Genomic DNA, 20,864 nt, shown 5'->3' with positions numbered 1-20,864 from the left:
GTTCTCACTATGTAACCTAGCCTGGCCTCAAACTCAATATAGCCCAGGCTCAAACTTATGACCTTACTGCCTCAGCCTCCCAAGTGCTATGATTGCTGGCCTGAAAAACATCTAAACTCTTGGTTTTGTTTGTTTTACTGTGTGGTTCTTGAAAATTCTGTTTTTTGTGGGGTTTTCTGGAGGGGGAGCAGGGCAGGGAGTCAGGGTCTCAATTTGTAGTCCCAGCTGGCCTGGAACTCTCTGTGTAAGGCAGACTGGCCTCAGAACTCAGAGACCCACTCACCTCTGCTAAGATTAAAGACCTGAGCCACTCACTGCTCACCCCCACCCCTGCTGCTTTCTGGAAATTCCTGCATGTGGGAGGCAATTATCACCTTCAACACTCACTATAAAGTGATCCAACTGCCAAGATTTAGGAACCCCCTCCCTTCATTCTGGGAGAGCTGAGTTTCTCACAGGAGGACATCCTAGCATTTGTCTGAGGGATATGTGGATTTTGAACTAGTGTTGAGCTTTAGGAAGACACATGGGTCTGAGGGTCTGAAGTTCCTGATGGACAGAGCTAAGTTTCACTGTGTCCACTTGCACTTGGGTACGCTTGACATCTCCAGTGTCTGCCACAGTGAAGGACAGGCAGTTGCCTGGTCACAGGAGCTGGACAGAGGAGCCAGTAGTTATGAAATGCTTGCTTGCTTGCTTGCTTTTTAGACAGGGTCTCATGTACAAGGTCGGCCTCAAACATTATGTAATAGAAGCTGATCTTGAATGTCTGATCCTCCTGCCTTGCCTTTACTGAGTGTTGGGATTACAGGCCTGCACCACCATACCAGGTTTTAAATGCCTGTAAAATACACTTTCAAGAAATGTCTCTGTTTTCACTCCTATAGTCAGCTCTGTTTCTCAAGACACCTAAGGACAGACATTCTTGGGTGGTGCGAGGTCCCTCTCCAGTTGATGACTCGGTTCTTGACTCTGTTATACCACTGAGCTCTACCCATCTGGACACTCATTTCTGAAAGGAAGCAGGACTCTGTGTGTGAGGGACACTAGGCATATTTGAGGGTGAGCTTCTGTGTATGAAAGTTTAAACCTTCACCTTCTCCTGGAATCTCAGCATCAGCCCCTGAAGTCCAGTGAGATTCCCGGAGGAAGGCAAAACCTTCCAACAATGCTGTGTTATCATGGGTCCCTGTTCTGTTCCAGAGTCTCACATTCTCATCATAATCTCTCTGTCTCTCTATCTCTCTGTCTCTCTCCCTCCCTCTCTCCATCTGTCTCAATAGCATGTATCAATCATCTCTATCACTATAATTCTCTATGTAAATTCAAATTATATCTAATATGTGCATACATACATACATATCCCCATCCATTTGTCTAGTTCTCCCCTCTCTATTTTTTTTCCTTTCATGTCTTGTCCTTTCATGTATGCAGAACCCTAGGATACTACATGCTCTATGGCTACTTCCCCTCCACTTGTCTACTTCCCAGGAGCCCTAAGTCCAAAGGTGAGCTTGGCATCCTCTGGGAACATACTAGACACTTGAGGTACTGCTGAGTAGTGTCACAATATCCTTTGATAGAAGGTAAGCAGCCTGGTCACCAAGAGCAGCCTTCCTCCACCCTCTTCTGCCCCTCTGGGCACCCCAGCGAAAAAGCAGCTCTTGCTTTGGAACCCTGGGGTTCTGTGTACATACCTGGCGCCCAGCCTCATTGTTATGACGGTTCATGGCAGAGCGGGCATCTGGCCGGTTCTCCCTGGCATCAGCAAACTCCCGAGACACCATTCCGCCAAATTCAATGTCCTCGCTACAACCGCCCCACTTCCAGCCCTCGCCTGGGGAACCCTGGAGGCGGCTACTGCACCCACAGATGGCAGCTGAACCCTCTGCACATGAGCGGGTCACTGCAAAGGCCACTCCAGCAGAGGCAATGGCATGGACAAAGGCTGACTCCCGAGTGGCTGCAAAGGAAGGAGACAGAGGTTATGAAGGCCAGTTGAGGAGGGCTTCCATCCAAAAGGCAGGAATCCGAAACCCAGGAGAACTCAGTACACACAGGATCTTACCATTGTGCTTCTAGGGGACTTCTCTGAAGAATATTGGCCCTAATACCAATGTTCCAAGTATTTTCCTTAAGTGCATGTGTGTGTGTGTGTGTGTGTGTGTGTGTGTGTGTGTGTGTGTGTGTGTGTGAATCCCAATCACTCCAGTGGTGAAACTGAAGAGCAGAACTTCAGATTCATCCTTAACCTCAGATAGTTCAGGGCTAACCTGGGCTACCCTGTCTCAGAACAACAAGAAAAATTGGATCTTTAACACTATAAATAAACATTAAGAACAATTAAAGGTAATAAAAGATTTTTAAAGCAGAACTTGTTACACATCTGTAATGCCTGCACTTGGAAGACTGAGGCAGAAGAATTGGTTTGAGTTCAAGGTCAACCCGGATAGTTCTTGGTCTGGAGTTAACTAAAGCTGAAGCTGCTGGGTACACCTGTGAGGGATTTTTTTTGGTTTGTTTTTCAAGTCATGATTCCTCTGTGTATCCCTGACTGTCTGCCCTGGAATTAGACTAGGCTGGCCTTGAACTCAGAGATCCACCTGCCTCTGCCTCCTGAGCGCTGGGATTAATGATGCATGCCCCCACCGCCTGGAATTTTTCTTGATTGATCATTTAAGGTCAGAAAACATCTAATTCTGGGCCACACTTTCTGGTGGCAGCCTATATAAAGGACGTGGAAGAAAGCTTTTGCTTTTTTGCCGGCTTGCCCTCACTCTCATTGGTAAGTACATACCTTCACTAGTAGTAGAGCCTATGTCTTTAGGATTCTGATGTATACTGAAGACCCACTGAGGCATCCAGCCTCATAGATCAGACAACTATTAGATTCTTGAACTTTCTGTTGGAAAACAGTCATTGTACTAGCCGGAACACAGTCTGTAAGCCACTCTAATAAATCTCATTTTAATATGTAGATCCATTCTATCACTTCTGCTTTTTAGAGTATCCTGGGTAATACTCAGGGTTTCAGAAGTACACAGCCTGATGCCCACACACCTTGACTCAGGGTGCAATGCAGATCAATAAGGGGCTATCTCATGCAAACACAGAACAGTCAGGAGAGTGAGGATTAGTACAGCTGTGAAGAAAAGGCAGCCTTGAACAGGAAGTGGGTACAAAAAAAAAAATGTCCATCATGTGAGAGTCGGATTGGCAATACAGGACTTCCCCTTATCAGAGGCTTCAGATACATTAGCTTGTCCCATTTGGGAGCCTAGAGAGCTAGTGGAAGGCTGCTTGTCTAGCTTTCATGAGGCCCTAGTTTTCATCCCCAGCACCACACATGCACAAGGACAATTCCAGAAATACAGTTTATAAATTGAATGTTGTCCTGAGCGGTATGGTGAAGTCTCATACTGTCCTGTGTTCTTTCTTCCTGAGACATACCTAACTCTGTGCAGAATATATATATATGTGTATATATATACACACACACATATATGTGAATTCATCTCACAGGATAGTCTCTCAGTGGTTGTCTGGGGATCAGATAGTTGCCAATTTCAATGTCACAACGCTTGTGGCTAAGCCATTCTTGTTTTACCTAATAGTGGCTCTGAAATCGAGAGTGGTGAAACTGGCATCTGGATATGCCCAAGGAAAGCCACAGAGTAAGAGAAGGTTCTCAATAAAAGGGAAGAGCAATCACATGTAAGAACAAATCTCCACCTGTGTGACTCAGAAGAAGGGGGAGAAGAAACTTACACTAGTTTTGTTATCACCCAGCTACAAAAACATGTAGATCAACAGCTCATAAACAAAACTTACCAGTGAGAGAGACCATGTAACTTAACAAAGCTATGCTATAACTGTTCTGTTTGGATTGGCCATTAAATCTCACTGTGTCTAACATATATGAAGTTTTATCACAGATCTGCATATATAGGAAAAACAACAGTCTAGACTTGGAATTAACCTGATTGCAGGCATCCACTGTAGGTCTAGACCAGGGGCCTCAGATTGAGAAAGCAAATCACATGGATGGATCATGAAATGATCAATCAGATCATATTGACTAAAAAGGCAGAAATCAAAAAATATCACAGGTGAATAGTACCATATCTTTTTATATACACAAAAATGTCATTATCTAGTCATCTGTTGATAGACAACTAGGTTAATTCCAATTCTTTGCTATAGGGATTAAGCAGTAATAAACATTTGGGGTGCAACTATCCTTCTGGTAGAGTTTGGAGTTCTCTGGGTGTATGTCCATGAGTGAAATAGTAGAGTCACATGGCAGTTCTACTTTTCATTTTTTGAGAATCTCCCAGCTGATTTCTATAATGGCTGTATTGATTTGTACCTCCCCCAACCATGAATAACTGTTACTTACAGAGAGAAGGCACTCTCTACTTGTCATCAGATATGTGTGCTCAGTGCTTGCTGCACCATAAGTGTAATGTTCCAAGCAAGAGGGATATGCATCTGACATTGACTAGCAGAGATTTTACACATCTATCTAGAAATCATTTCATACTGAAGGCCCCACAGGCCTGCAGGGGGAGCTATATTCAGGATCTCTTGGGCTGGGGACCCTCTAGTAGAAGTGGGATGGTGTCACTGAACTCCTGGACAGAAACTCTCAATCACCTCTTGGGATTATGAGACTCTTCACAGATAGTTGTGGCCTCCTCAACTCCTTCACACATAGGGAGCTGTCATTCTGGGAGACAAGCTGGTTAACTATTTCCCAAGCTTCCACAAGCCATAGCTAAGAGGGTAAACTTGTGGGACTCTGTGTGTCCCAAAGCCCAAACAGGCAGGGACAGAGGAACTGTGAACAACTATATACACATAGATTTACCCACAAAGTTAAGCATCCACATACAGATCAAAGACTGCACACTAAGAACACAGGGTGAGTTGTGGTTACCTCTAGCTGGTTGGCCAAAACCACATGGAGTTGTTGGCCCTCTCTATGGACTTGTGCCTCTCCCTGGATGACCCTCTGCAGACTCCAGACAGTTGCTCTGTCCCCAACCTGGGGCACCACTAGAGCCTAGACAGCTACTGTAGCCATATAGGAGTCCAGCCTCTTCCCACACTTCCCACAGGAAGTTGGCTGGCAAGAAACAGTCACTCTGGACTCTAGAAGATGGGCACAGAATCCATCTTCTAGCAGAACTACAGAGAAGCTCCTACTTGGACTACAACCCAGCCTTCAGTTACCTCCATTAGCCACGCACACAGCTGCCCAGCTCCGTGCCCAGTGCCAGTGTGACATGTGGCCCTCCTGAAGTTATTTAAAGCTTGCTCACTGCCAGCCTTGTGTTCCTCTTCCCAGCCACTCACTGGCCTCTAGCCATAGTCAGCCTTGTTCCTCCCTAGGCTCAGGCTGCCCCTGTTCAGTTCTCAGTTCTGTAGCATGGCAGCCAAGGTCCTGGGCATTGTCTACCCAACATGTGTTCTCTGGATCCCTGGAATGCCTGCTGTGGCCATTCCTCAACATGAGTTCAGTCTGCTGGAATTAATTGCCAGCTTAGATCCTCCCCAAAAGTGGGATCTGTATCTTGTTCACAGTTTGTTTCCATTCCAGAACACGGGCTACCCCTTAGGTACCTGTGGTGTCAGGAGAAAAGGCAGAAGTCCTGGGCTCTAAAGGTCAGTAAGTCTACCGCAGGGAGGCAGACCCCAACTGAGATCCTACTGAATGGTGTGTTCTTGAATGGAACCAGAACAGACACTTCACTCTTTCCCAACATTTTTTTTTTTTTTTTTTTTTTTTTTTTTTTTGGAGGGGGATTAAAGACAGTTTCTCTGTGTATCAGCTCTGGCTGTCCTGGAACTCCACTTTGTAGACCAGACTGGCCTCAAACTCACAGAGATCCTCCTGCCTCTGCCTTCCGAATGTTGGGGGTTAAAGGCCTGCACCACCCCCACCCTATCCTCCAGCCCTAGCATTCTTGAAAAGCCCTCTATCCTGTTTTCCTTTCCCAACACAAATGTGCAGCCCAGGGATGGTCTGGAGCTGAGAAGCCTGTGAGTAAACCCCAGCCTCACCAGACACACCCACTTGCCCTCCTGCCCTCCACTTAGCAAAGACCTATCCTTATTTTTTCTATTTCTTTTTTTAGGCAGGGACTTGCCTGCCTGCAGCTTACTGTGTAGCCTAGGATGACCCTGGACTCTACCAGGTGCTGGAATTACAGCTGTATGCTACCACACCTAGTTTTAAGTAGTGCTGGGAACGGAACCTGGGGATTTGCCCATGCTAAGCAAAGACTACCAACTGAGCTACATCTCCAGCTCCTATTTTATCTTTGAAAGAGCCAAGCCAGTCCTCCTGGTACCTCTAAGGTTTTGGCCTCTGTTTTTCTGCACAGAGTCTAAGTCTGGGCCAGGGGCCTTGAGCTACCTCCTCCTGGGTGCGACTCAGAATCCTACTTCTCTGTCTGCACCCTCACATTCCAAGTTTCCAGGCAACCCTGGGTTACCTTATCCAGCCCAAGTGTCACCCAAATGCTCCTCCCCCCCCCCCACTTGGCTTAAAAAGATAAGGTGGTCAGAACTCTGGGCCTTGCCCTTGCCCTGCCCAGAACAAGGGCTTCAGGCTCCCTGCTTATCAGGACCCAAGCAAACAGCCTGGAGCTGGTAGACACACTTGAGGGGAAGGGCACTCAGGAGATGGAGAGAGCAGCACAGGGCTTAAACTTGAAGTGGATAATAGCTCATTCTTGGTCAGCTCTGTCACCAGCAAGCAAGCTGGAAAGTGTTCCCCTTCTATTGAGCCTCAGTTTCCCCCAGTGTCATGTGAGGAGGTGGGGCTCCTGATTAAGTCAGGGCAGGGGAGGACAGGCTCTGGAGCCGACTTTTAATTGGCTGGGGAAGAAATAAAGACCAGAGGCCTCTTCAGATAAGCCCAGAAACTCCAAGGGGCCGGGAAGCCCACAGACCAGGTGAACGTGACATGGTTCATTAAGGCAAAAGAAAGCTGAATGAAAGCTGCAGCCACAGGTTTTTAAGCAGTCCCCCCACCCCCAAGATACTGGTCAGTTCACTATGAGGGGAAAATATTTGACTCTATGTTGGAGAAATCTGGCACATACCCTTACTTTTGTTTTTGTTTTTTTGGATACAGGCTTTCATAGCCCAGGCTGGCCTTGAACTTGTGATCCTCCTGCCTCCCTCTTATACACCACCACACCCATCTGGTAGACACCATCTTAATTTAAGCAAGGAATGGAGTTTACATTCCTAGCAGTGAGTAGATACCATCTAGCTCCCGAGAAGGACTGACTGTACTGTCTCCAAGATTTTCTTGCTATAAATGTATAGTTTGCACTTGATGGTTTGGAGGCAACTGCTAAAGCCAGATTAAGGTCCTTCATACAAAGTGGTGATCTCGGTAGTGGAGAAGGGAAAGGCAGTGGTGCTCAAGGGACACGCAGACACAAAGGGGGTCATCCAAGTCAGGTTGGCTTTCGGGATTCTTTTGTTTTGTTTTGTTTCTCTGTGTATCCCCAGTTGTCCTGGGAGTCACTCTGTAGATCAGGCTAACCTCTGCCTCCCAAGTGCTGGGACTAGAGGTGTGTGCCACTGCCGCCTGACAAGATCACAGTTTTGATGGACTCAGTATGGTCCTGTACCACAGCAGTGTGGAAGGCTGAGTGAGGGGACCTGAGATTTCTACACCACTCCTGCAATGCTTCTGTAGCTCAAGCTATTTAATAATAATCAAGAACAGGATACCCAGAAAAAAAGGCTCCAGAAGGCTCAGGGGATGCCCTATGATGGCAAGGATTTTAATCCAGCAAGATAGGTTCTACCCAGGAGTCAGGGGCAAGACTCAAGATTCATACACTTCCAAGAATCTGGGAAACAGACAAGTTTTCTCAGATAGGAAATCCATTGCTTTCATCAGTTTCCCATAGGCCTTTAGAACAAGCATTGTTAGCGAACCACTGTACCAGAGCTATCTTCCTTGCTCTCTTAAGATTCCTGGGGGGAAGACACAGCAGCCTACTCATCCCAGCAAAGGTTTTTGGCACAGCAGCACCTGTTAGAGGTTTCAGTTTCTGCTGACTCAGCAGAGGTGGCCAGCAAAAAGGCAAAGGCTTCCAGGTGAGGGAAGTGTCCCTCACTCCAGAAAACAAGTGAATCGGTCCAGGCAGTAGCCAGATGCCTGCTTTCAAATGGGTGCTAGATGGCAGATGAAGAGGTGGGATCCCATGAGCTACTGAGCCCAGGACTCCTATAGACAAGTTCTCCAATTTGGGGGAATCATGTGAGATCTTCAGACCCAAGACTGCCTATCCATCCAACACAGGTAAAGATGAAGAAAAGGAGAAGCAAATTCCAAGGCATGTGTCATGGCTCATGCCTGTAATTCCAGCATCAGGAAGACTGAGGTGGGAGGGTTATGAATTGAGGCCAGTGTCTCTTTAGTCAGATCCTGGGAGGTGGGGAGTGAATTCTCCCTGAAGAGACAATCTCAGAGATTAGCTTTGCTGTGGTCTTACTGGGTTTAAGCAAAGTATCACTTATCTAGGCTTTCTTCATTTCCATTCATCTATTTCATTATTTATCATTCATCCATCCTCCACCAAATACCATCCATTCAGTTATCTGCCTACTATCCACCTATCATCTACTCATTATCCACCTACTATCCATCCATTTTTCCAACCATCCATTATCCTCTATCCCTCTAGCCACCTACCTACCACCCATCTACCCAACTATCCAGAATATGAGGAGCTAGGCACTAAGTTCAGAACTAGAAATGCCAGATGAGTAACATACAAGGTGTTTGCTTTCGAGAGCAGGAGATGAGCTGAGCATGGTGGTATAGTCTTTTTATTATTTTATTTTACTTATTTTAGTTTCATGTGCATTGGTGTTTGGCCTGCATGTGTGTCTGCGTGAGGGTGTTGGGTCCCCTGGAACTGAAATTATAGCGGATTAGTGCAGCCTTGGGAGCCATGTGGGTGCTGGGAATTGAGCCTGTGTCCTCTGGAAGAGCAACCAATGCTCTTAACTGCTGAGTCATCTATCCAAACCCCAAAGGTGGTAAACACTTAATCCCAGCATTTGGAAGGTGGAAGCAGGAGAATCAGCTTAAAGTCATCCTGTGTGTGTGTGTATGTTTATTGAAAGCACCGACTATTAATGGGTTGATGTTAATCTGGGTCTTTAAATCCAGTAGCACTTTTTTTTTTTTTTAATGAAAGTGGGTGCACCAACGTTTGGTGCATATATGTTTAGGATATTATGTTATGCTAGGTATATGTTTAGGGCCAGCTACCCCTGTTGAAGCTACCCTGCACAGAGCTAGAATCAGGGAACCTCAGGAGACAGCGAGATACATTTACCTATGCCACACTGCACCATACACCCACCAAGCCCCTCCAAAGACACACAGAAGGGTTAGCAGCCTGGCCTGAGTGTGTCAGGCACCTCCCTCCAGATGGTGCCCCGTTCCCTTAATTTTCAGACTCTAAAGGAAAGATCACTCCGCTGCCCACAGGTGGGAAGAAAGAAGAGGGTCAATCCCCTTAAAGTCCAACTATGGCAGAGTCATAATTGCCCAGGCTGGCAAGATCGTGCTGGACATGGGAGCATCATCTCGCTTGGGAGTGTCAATCTCCTGTCACCCCGAGGAAGGACAAACCATCCTTCCCATTCCCATTCTGATGTCTGAAAGTGCTTCTAGAACATTCGGTGGGTGGGCACGCCTTCCCCCTCCATCGTTCAGCACAACAGGCTGAGGGCAGACAGGAAGATCGGTGCAGTCCCAGCTGGTAGCTTGCAACCCCAGGCCCCGCCCTGGCGCCTCCCCTCCGAGGCTGCCCACCGTCCCTCCTTCCCCAGGCCCTTTTCCTGGCCTCGAGGAGCCGGGCGGCCCGGAGGGGGTGTCGCGGTGGCATTTGGTAATCACACGGAGGCACAAAAGGCCCCGGAGCCACCTGAGAGCGGAATGCGCCGGTGCCCCACCGTGGCCACGGCCCCTGACACCGCCCGGGCCCGCGCGGCCGGGCGCCTGGCTGACCTGCTGGGGCTGATGAATCCGGCTTTGTGCGACACTGTCACGCCGCGTTAGCCCCACAATGGCCAGCGATATTTTATATGAATTTCCCCCTGGCCGGTGATTAGGCGATCGCCGGCCAGTCATAGCAACCTGGAAGTATGCGCTGCCCGCCGCGCCGTCGGGCGCGAGGGGAAATCCTCTTTCAGACGCTTTAATTCAACACCCCGAAGGGCGTGTGAATCGCCAACAGCATTTTCACTTTTCCCTTGTGCTTAATCTTGTCGTCCTCGCAGGGACATTGTGCTCCGAGCCGAGCTCAGTGGGATGTCGGCCGGGGTCCCCCCTCCCACAGCGGAGAGTTAATGATATACCGGAGAGGCCCCCAGAGCCAGGGGAGCCCCCACCCCCAACGCATCGTAAATGGTAACACTTTCGGATGGGGGGGTCAGGGGTCGCAACCTGGATTTGGGGACTCCGCTTCCCTAAAAAGCTGCCCTTTCTGTCCCTCCAGAGCCCTAGGCTCCTCAGGCTGTCTTGCAGGCTGGCCCTGTTGGAGCTGGCCCTTCCATAGGCTGAGCACATGCAGAGAGGTGGAGGACCACCCCCTGAGGGGCCACGATGCTGAGGCCAGTCATCAGGAAGGGAACTTGCCTGGGGGAGGGGAAGAGGCCAGGCTATCATTCCCTGATCAGACCCCAAGTAGAGCAGGGAGTAAGATGGAAGGAAAGGAAGTTCCTCCCTGGGTTGACCAAGGGCACGGATCTAAGTACCCAGCAGACACTGAGAGTCTAATGTCCATAAATGCCCACCTCTGCCACCTGTGGCGAGGTCTTGGGGACCCAACAGAAGTCCAGTCACTATGTGCTGTGAGTATGGCTGTCCTTGAGGTATACCCAGGGGGGGCTGGACCACACCTAACGTAAGGTAAGAGACTCATGCTGGAGACCCTGTCCAGGTCACAGTGAATAAGGGTTGCCTGTACAGGCAAAGCAAGCCCCCAGGAGCTCTTAGGGACTAGTGGAGACCACTCCCACTAGGCATGCAGAGCTGCAACCATGGGTAGATTAGGCCCTTCCTTCATATGGAAGCCATCTAGGCCCAGGAACTTCTGAAGACCCCTAGGCATAGCCATCTCAGTATGCAGGCAGACAGAGACCCCAGTTTCCATGACTGTGGGCTCCAGGTTCCAGGCCATGCTCCTTTATGTCCTAGATGCAAATGTCCCACTCAGTCAGAAGAATCTGTCCCCTTACAAGGCCACATGTTGTGCAAGAGCCTGCTTCCTGGACTGTGAGCCTCCATGTCCTCTGTACCTTCTACCAGTCTTCTAGCCACACCAACTGTTTTATTGACCTTCATCCTGTGATCCCTGCCTCTGGACAGGCTGGCTGTGACCAGCTTTTGCCTGCAAACCATCCCACCCTTTTTACCTTGCCAGAGGTCAAGACAGGGAGTCACCCAGTGCCTGACTCCAAGTCCAGGGCCTGCCCCAAGGGACATATAAACTGCTCATAATCATCCTGTACTCTAAATTCTTCAAATGCTTCCTGATCCAACACAGGTAGCTCCCTGCTACCTTTAGGAGCAAGAGCAGAGCAATCTAGAATCCAGCTCAGCATCTAGAGGCTGGAGCTTCCCCAGGCTCAGTGTAGCACCCCAGGTCTTAGGCCTAGCAGATTAGGGTGGGTGGTAAGGGGTAAGACGTGAGCACACACTTTGCCATGTGTATGCACAGGCCCCCATTCACACATGCATGCTCAATGCACATGTATGTGTACAATGTATATGGACACAACCACACAAAGACACTTGGGTATATACAATGTGTATATACAATGCATGTATATGTATATTTGTGTGTAACTCCCATTCATACATCTACACACATACATGCAATACACATGCATGCACACACAGGTGCACAAATGTATGTGCACACTGGCACATGCACACATCTGCACACATTTATACACAGCATACACATACTCATGTAAGTAAGGCACATCCACACAGATGCACACTGACACATAACCATGTATAGATACACATGCAGACATATTAACTAACATGCACACATTCACATTCGCAAGTGCATATATCCACCTAAGACACTCATGCACACATAAAACGTATGCACAAAAAATTGTATGTAATACATGGGTGCACAATCTCACATACATTCATACGTGCATGCAAGAGGCTGGCTCTTTTCCTCACGGCCTCTGTTCAACAGAGGCCACCTCGGCAGGGGTGGCCAGGCACCCCTGTGGTCCCTGCCACAAAGCCTAGGGTAACCTTTGACATGATTAGGGTTGCCCTGACCCTAATCCAATCAGATTGATTACTTTGAGGCCAGCGGGCAGGCAGGGGGTGGGGGCACAAGGACTTCTGGAGCCAGCCCTTTTTGGGGCACATGGAAGAGAAGGAGAACGAGAACCAGGGAGGGGGGACATAGGGAGAAAGACATGAGGAGGGGGACATGAGGAGAGGGAGGATGAGGCTTTTGGGGAGTGGAGGGGACAGAGTGAGGAGGAAGCGGCAAACTGAGAGGGGCTAGGACACATTTGCAGAGAGGATGGTGCAAGGTACAGGCTGCTCTCCAGCAGGAAACCCTTCAGTGCTGCCAGGAGAAGGTGGAGGGGCTCCTAAAGCCGGACAGCCTAGGCCTCTGTCCTACAGATGGGATCTAGGAGGTGAGCTGGGCAGAGAAATGTGGGCAGTGCATCCCTTGGCCCCAAAACTGATGTGACTGTTCTCTAGGGCAGGACCAAGTGCCTGTGGTGCTTGTTCCTAGACAGCCTGGTGTGTTTGTCCAAGAGCCTCCTGGGAAGATCAACACTCTGCAGCTCCCTTATCCTCACCCAACAATATGAATGGGATGCTAGCCTCAAGGACAGCCTGCCTCTTTTCTCCACCCTTGTACCTACCCTCCTCACTGCTCCTGCCATGCCAGAAACAATTCAGCTGAGCCCTGCTGCTTTCCTGGGCCTCCCCAGGGTGAGCATGTCACTGTCTGTTTGGAGAGCCTGGAATCAGGCTGATGAACTCCCACTTTGCCTCAGTTTCCTGGCTTGTAACAACAGATGCACAATGTTGGCCTCAGGTAAGTCTTAGGATTCAACCAGCTACCGTATGTTGAATCCTCAAATAGCTCCTGCTTAAAGAAATATGCATGCTTAAAGAAAAAGAGGAAAGGAGAAAGTCTCTCATGGTCCAGAGTAAGTGCCATCTCCCCAGGGAAGCCTTCTAAGGTACACTCAGACAGCCAGGCAGTGGTGCACACCTTTAATCCGCTTGCAATATGTGATGAGGGGTTACTATCATATACCAAACCCACTGGAGAACCTCTCATGTCCCAGCTCTGGTTCTGGAAGATTTCTCGATCTTTCTAGAATGTGCTCAGTCCTGGAGAATTTGTCCTAGAAATTAAGAAAGGGGCAATGCCACTAGCTACAGTAACTTGCAGAATTCTGGTCTCTTCCAGCTCTGTTTTCCATAACACTTAAAGAAGGAAGAGGAATGGGTAGCTCATGCCTGTAGTCTCAGCTACTTGAAAGGTTGTGGCAGTAGGATTGCCTGAACTGGGGCATTTGAGAAGAGCCTGGGCATCATAATAAGATGATAATCAAAATAAATTAATTAATTAAAAAATGAAATTGAGTTGTGTGCTCATGAATTTAGAAAACTTTTTTTTTCCTTTGAGACAAGGTTTCACTATGTAATCCTGGTTGGCCTGAAACTCACTCTGTAGACCAGGCTGGCCTTGAACTCACAAAGATCCACCTGCTTCTGCCACCTAAGTACTGGGATTAAAAATCTTTTCATCATAGAGTGGCATAATTCCAAAAGATAAAAAAGATTGGATCATTTAATACAAATGCATTTCTCTCAGGGCTGGAAAGACAGCTTGGCAAGTAAGAGAGTGAGTGTACTGCTCTTGCAGAGGACCCAATACCCCCATGGCACCTCATAACCATGTATCTGTGACTCCAGCTCCAGGGATCCAATGACCGTTTTGGCCTCCACAGATACTTGCACACATGTGCACATGCATGTGAGTGTGCATTAGCGCACGCGCACACACACACATACATAAATAAAAATATGTATACATATACATATTAAAAGACCCTTTAGAGCAATGGCTCAGCCATTAAGATCAGTGACTGCTCTCCAGAGGCCTCAAGTTCTTTTCCCAGCACCCACACGGTGCCTCACAACCATCTGTAATGCTATTTCTATGGATACAACTCCCTCTTCTGGCCACTGCATGAATGTGGTACATAGATGAAAACAAAACATCCATACACATAAAAATAAAAATAAATCTTTTTTAAAAATCCTTTATTTTGGGTTGGGTGGTAGTGGCATATGCCTTTAATCCCAGCATTTGAGAGGTAGAGGCAGGCGGATCTCTGTGAGTTAGAAGCCAGCCTGGTCTACAGAGCTAGTTCCAGGACAGCCAAAGCTGTTACACAGAGTGCAATACACAGTTTAATAGGAATGGGTTAATAATTAAGAGAGAGCTAGCCAATAAGAAGTTTGAGCCATTGGCCAAACAGTTTATAATATAAGCCTCCATGTGTTTATTTGGCACTAAACAGCTGTGGGACCAGGCAGGACAGAAACTGTCATCATTCCAGGGTAGCCAGGTCTACACAAAGAAACCCTGAAAAACCAAACCAAAATCAGAGAGAGAGAGACAGACCGACAGATAGACAGAGACACACAGAGAGAGACAGACAGAGAGAGGAATGTCATTTACAATAGAACAAAGTTGGAAGAAACACTTTGGAACAATTTAAAAGGCAGTGTACAAGATACAGATGGAAACTATCAAGTGTCGCTGAAGAGATGTAGGACCATGAAGATATCCCATGTTCATAGATCAGGAGACTTAACATTATTAGTGTGGCAGTATTCCTCCTCCTCTGGGATCCGGAACCCACACAATCCCTAAGCATTTTTACAAGTGGGAGCTGGAGAGATGGTTTAGGAGTTAAGAGCCGTGGCTGTTCTTTCAGAAGATATTGGTTCAGTTCTCAGCACCACATAGCATCTCACAACTGTCTATAATTCTAGTTCCAGGGAATCTGATGCTCTCTTTAGACCTCTGTGGGCACCAAGAATATACGTGATACACATATATGAATGCAGGCAAAATATTCATTCACAAACAATAATTAAATCTAAAAAAATTACAAATGATCCTACCATGCATATGAAATGCAAATGATCTCAAATAACAAAACAATCTTGAGTAAAAAAAGAAAACACTACAAAGGTATAGATATGAAAACAGCATGGCACTGGTATGAAGATGGCCGTAAAGACCAATGGAATAGAGTAGACAATCTATACATAAATGCATGCATATAAAGCCAACTGAATTTTTTTCTGGTGTTTTGAGACTGTTTTTCTGTAGCTTTGCAGCCTGTCCTGGAACTCACTCTGTAGACCACGCTGGCCTCAAACTCATAGAAATCCACTAAGGGCCAATTGATTTTCTTTTTCTTTTCTTTTCTTTTCCTTTTTATTTTTTTGAGACAGGGTTTCTTTGTGGCTTTGGAGGCTGGCCTGGAACTAGCTTTTGTAGACCAGGCTGGTTTCAAACTCACAGAGATCCACCTGCCTCTGCCTCCCGAGTGCTGGGATTAAAAGCGTGAGCCACCATTGCCAGGCTAGCCAATTGATTTTCAATGAGTGAATCAGGACCATTCAATGAGGGAACAATGCTTTTGCAACAAATGGTGTTTGAATAACTGCATTTCCATAAAGAAAAGAGTAAAGTTGGATCCTATTCTCATACCATAAATAAAAATAATAACTCAAAAATATTAAATAGGGCTGGAGAGATGGTTCATTATTTGAGAATATGGCCTGCTCTCCCAGAGGACCTGGGTTCAATTTCCAATCATAAACCTAAGTGTCAGAATTAAAGCCATTTTTTTTTTCAGATATAGAATTTCACTATGTAGCCTGAACTGGCCTGGAACTCACTATATAGACAAGGCTATTTCTGAACTTACAGAGATCACTGCCTCCCAAGTCCTGGGAGTAAAGCACATGCCATCACATCTGCCTTGAAGCCATAAGACTCTTACAAGAAAACATAGTAAAAGCAAGCTTCTGTAGCCAGCCCAGCATATCAGTGGCTCACACCTTTAATCCCAGCACTCAGAAGGAAGGCAGAGGCAGGTGAATCTCTGAGTTCAAGTCCAGCCTGGTCTACATAATGAATTTCAGGACAGCCAGGGCTACACAGAGAAACCCTCTCTCAAAAAAAAAAAAAAAAAAAAAAAAAAAAAAAAACAGAAAACAAATGAAAAATACAAACACTGGTGACTTCAGGTTCAGCAAAGTTTTCTTACTGATCAAAAGCCAAAGAAAGAGTTTGTCATCAAGTCAAAGATTCATGGAGGAGGATAGAGAGACACCTCAGCAGTCGACAGCATGCATTGTTCTTGCATAGGACCTAAGTCCAGCTCCCAGCACCCATATTGGGCAGCTCAGGGGGATATGAACCCTGTTCTGGTCTCCAAGGGTACCCTCCCACAGGTACACACACACACACACACACACACACACACACACACACGATACACACTAAAATAAATAGACAAAAATGTAATATCTCTTTGTGTTTTGTCTCCCTGTTGTAGAGGCTAGAAGAGGGAGTGGGATTCCGTGAGATGGGAGCTACGGAGAGTTGTGAACCTCGATGTGGATGCTGACAGCTGATCCCACGTCCTCTGGAAGAGCAACCAGTGCTCTCATTAACTGGGCCATCTCTCCAGCCCCCAAAATTGATCTTTAAAAAAAAAAAAACTTTTGTGCTTCAAGGGGCATCTTCAAGAGAGTAGAAAAGAAAGCCAGACGTGGGAACATGCTTATTAATCTCAGCACTCAGGAGATGGAGGCAAGAAGATCAGGAACCTAAGGCCAGCCTGGGCTACATGAGATGCAGTGCCAAGGATAGAGAGAGCCCACAGAATGAGACAGAATATTTGCAAGTTATGTAATGAATGAGGGACTCGCAATGAAGTGTTGCTTCTGAAAGGCTGTTGAGAGGTGATTAGTGATTATAGTATGTATATATGCATACATGTCTGTATATGTGTAGGTGTGAGCCCTCTATATTATGTATGTTTATATTATATACATCATATGCTATATAAAGGACTTTTTTTTTCAGGAGACAGGGTTTTTCTGTGTAGTTTTGGAGCTTGTCCTAGATTTGTAGACCAGGCTGGCCTTGAACTCACAGAGATCCACCTGCCTCTGCCTCCCAAGTGCTGGGATTAAAGGTGTGTGCCGTCAAAGCCTGGCATAAAGGACTCTTAAAACCAAATAATCAGGGTCAAAAGATGGTTTAATGGGTAAAGGAGCTTGTCACCATGGCTGATGATCTGAGTTCAATCCCTGGGATCCACATCATAGGAAGAGAGAATAGATTCCTATTTTCTGACTTCCACATACGTGCTGAGGCATAAATATTTACACACACACACACACACACACACACAGAGAGAGAGAGAGAGAGAGAAACTAAAACTGTGATAAAAAAACATAAATAACCCAAACCAAAATACAAATAAGCCTATTAAAGCTGCTGAAATGGAGAAACTGAATCTTTAACTCCTACCTATCACCAAAGGACATATAAAAGTTTGTCACTTCTTCATGTTAAAGTACAGTTGGTGGGTCATGTGAGTGCCCTCCTTGCTCCTGTAAGAGATACACCTTAGCATTATGGTCTGGTAGCAGGTCCCTACAGTGGTGGTAGATGCATTAATTACTATTGCTGTGATGAAATATCCAACAGAAAAAAAATGTTTTTGGAATCTTTTGGCTCAGGTTTCCAGTTGTTTCAGTTCATCACAGAGAAGCAAGAGGATGAGAGGCTCTGTCTGCGGTAACAAGAGCCAGGCTTGTTCACTGTGGCACAGGCTATAGGTCAGAACCTATACTCCTGCCAGCCAGACCTTGGATTCTAAAGACTCCACAGCGTTCAAAATAAGGCCACAAGCAGGGGACCAAGTGTTCAAAGCACAAGCCCGTCCAGGACGCTCCAAATTTGAACCACAGGTATTGGGAAATGTAGGGCAGCTCCTCACCCACTCAACCCAGCCATCCTTTATCACCTGCTGTGGCTTCAAGTGGGACAGTTTACCCCTTCTCCCCAAAGTCCCTTCTGCTTTCTTCTTATCTAGAGAAGCAAGGTCCTGAGAACCCCATGCTAGGCTTGGGGTCCCTGTATGTGATACATATGCCTCCTGCCTGGGCACCGTAGCCATGACACTAAGACCCATGTAAGAAGCAACTGCTCTGCACTCACACTGAACTTCATATGTGCATGCCCCACATACATGTGTATTCTCCATGTACATGCGCATGCACACCAAACCCCAGGCACCACTGTGTGCAGCCACATATGGGTTCAAACATGAGTGTAGTCCCATACTGGAGCCATGTGTGTACAAGCATGTATGGGCCACTGCCACAATACTATGATGCTTTGAAATGACCTGTTGCCTGCTGAGAAGCTGATGAGAGGTGATCAGATCCTGGGCTGGGAACTAATTAACAGACTTGACAGAGTCATAATATCATCGTGTTTTTTTTTAAGAGACAGGGCCTAGTTGGGGAAAGGGAGTAGGAACATGTATGAGGCATGCCCTGAAAAGCTATCTTTCATCCCTGGCCCCTTTCTGTTGCTTCCTCTGCTTCCTGGTTGCAGTGAAGTAAGAAGCCATTTGTAAGGCATTCCAACCACTTCGTGACTGACTTGCCTGAGGCAATGAGACATGTAACTATGGGCTGAGCTCTCTGAAACCATGAGCTAAAATAGATCTTTCTTCTTCAAACTGTTTGTATAGGGCACATTGTCATAGCAAAACAAAAACAAACAAAAAACTCTAAAAACAAAACAAACAAAAAACCCCAAACCAACAAAATACACATGTGTTACCTGTACACAGTCATGTGGGAAGACATGTATACACTAGCATTTGTATTGCTGCATGTGCATCTCATTTCCATGAATACACAGGATGGACCACATGTACGTGCACTATAAGCCATTTTTGGTAAACCATGAAACTCTTGGGATCCTAATTTCCCCGGTATACAGCAGTGACTCTTCCTGTGGGTCCTGTGATAACTGTGTAATTAGCCTGACTCGAAGCTCTGAAGTTGCAAGCTGCAATTACTTTCCCATTTTATAGATAGGGACGCTGACACTCCTGGGAGCAAGCTGGAGAGACAACCGATGGTGGGTCATGATGTTGGGGGAAAGGGGTCAGAGGAAGCACAGGGTCAGGGCTAGGGTCATAATGCCATTATATGAGGTTCACAGCTGGCTTGAGAATGGAGGCTGATGGAACTCAGCGGAACCACCCTGACAGCAGACTGCCAGAAGTGAAAGGCAGAGGACCAGACTTCAGGGGACAGAGGAACTGTACCCCAAAGGCCCCTGGCACCGTTGTCTGCTTTGACCTGAATGGAAGAAAGAATTTAAATACCTTCAAGGTCACAGGGAGATTGCCACAGGTGCCCAGTCCCAGCCCCCTCTCCACAATGCTGTTCTCCTTGAGGATAGTGTCAAGTGTCCGTGATCCCAAGCCTGAATTGCAAAGCCCTGATTGCTGTTCCATTCTGTACCTCAAGTGTGGGAACAGCCAACAGATGCACAGGGCTGGGAGATCACAAAGGGGATGAGTGCACTTTTCCCCCTGAAACACGCACCTGAGGGTGGGTGGCTCACAAACCACAAGCATCCATTGCTCATAGTTTTGGCCTGCCTACTCCACTTTGCTTCCACAGGGAAATCATGCCCTGGGCATCAGATTTAGGTCAGTTAAAATGCATTCTATATATTATGAAAATGTCCTCTTGCTAGGCAGTGGTGGCACATGCCTTTAATCCCAGCACTTGGCAGGCAGAGGCAGGTGAATCTCTGTAAGTTCAAGGCCAGCTTGGTCTACAGAGCAAATTCCAGGACAAGCTCCCAAGCTACAGAGAAACCATGTCTAAAAAAAAAAAGAAAGAAAGAAAAATGAAAAGAAAGACATGTCCTATATACTCATATGCCTATAGAATAAAGGAAAAAGAAACAAAATTCAGAGATAGCATCACCCTATACATTTAAAAATTTTTACATAAGATTCTAAAGTGTACACATACACACACCATATAATGGAATAGTATTCAGCCATTAAAAGGGATGAAGCATTGATGTGTGTGGCAACATAAGCAAACTTTGTAAATCTCACTCTCAGTGAAAGGAGCCAGCTACAAAGGGCCACAGAGTGCATAATTACACAGAGAGGAAATGTCCAGAATAAGAAAACCACAGGGGTAGGAAGCAAACCAGTGGTTGCCAGGGGCACCACGTAATGGGTTTGGGGTTTCCTTTTGAGATGATGAAAATATTTTGGAATTAGAAGTGGTGGTGGCGCAATTCTGTGGGTGTGCTAAGTGTGCTGAGATTGTATGTTCTAAAATGATTTAAATTATATGATGTTCCCGTCTTTTTTTTTTAAGGCATGAAAGCTCTCATTTGGTGTGTGTTCTCTCTCTTCTGTGCCAGTTTCTCCTCCATGCCTTTGTTTCCCCTTCTCTTTGTCTCTCTGATGCTGCCTCTCTGTCTCTGTCCCAAGTCCCAGAGGCCACAGAAAGCAGTCTTTGCCCCGTTCAGCACCCTGCACCTGGTTCTGAGCCAGCCTCACACGGATCTACATGTGGATGGGATGCACAGGGAAGCGGAGCCAGCCCAGTCCCTGACCCCTGGCAGCAGGAGGTCAGCACATGGTAATTATTGCCTTAACCA

General features: G+C 46.8%; 1 protein-coding gene across 1 annotated transcript in view; it reads right to left on the bottom strand.

The window, feature by feature from the left end:
• The window catches only part of Wnt3a (Wnt family member 3A), a 41,885-nt gene that overhangs the window by 5,720 nt on the left and 15,301 nt on the right, over positions 1-20,864 (bottom strand). The window contains exon 3 of the mRNA XM_051180563.1: positions 1,698-1,963. Within this exon, the coding sequence (XP_051036520.1) occupies positions 1,698-1,963 (266 nt within the window). The remainder of the gene's footprint in view (positions 1-1,697; positions 1,964-20,864) is intronic.

Source organism: Phodopus roborovskii, unplaced genomic scaffold (genome assembly GCF_943737965.1).
Source record: "Phodopus roborovskii unplaced genomic scaffold, PHOROB, whole genome shotgun sequence".
NCBI classification, from domain to species: Eukaryota; Metazoa; Chordata; class Mammalia; order Rodentia; family Cricetidae; genus Phodopus; species Phodopus roborovskii.
The sequence above is the reverse complement of the archived record's forward strand: the minus strand, read 5'-3'. Positions and strand labels throughout refer to the sequence as shown.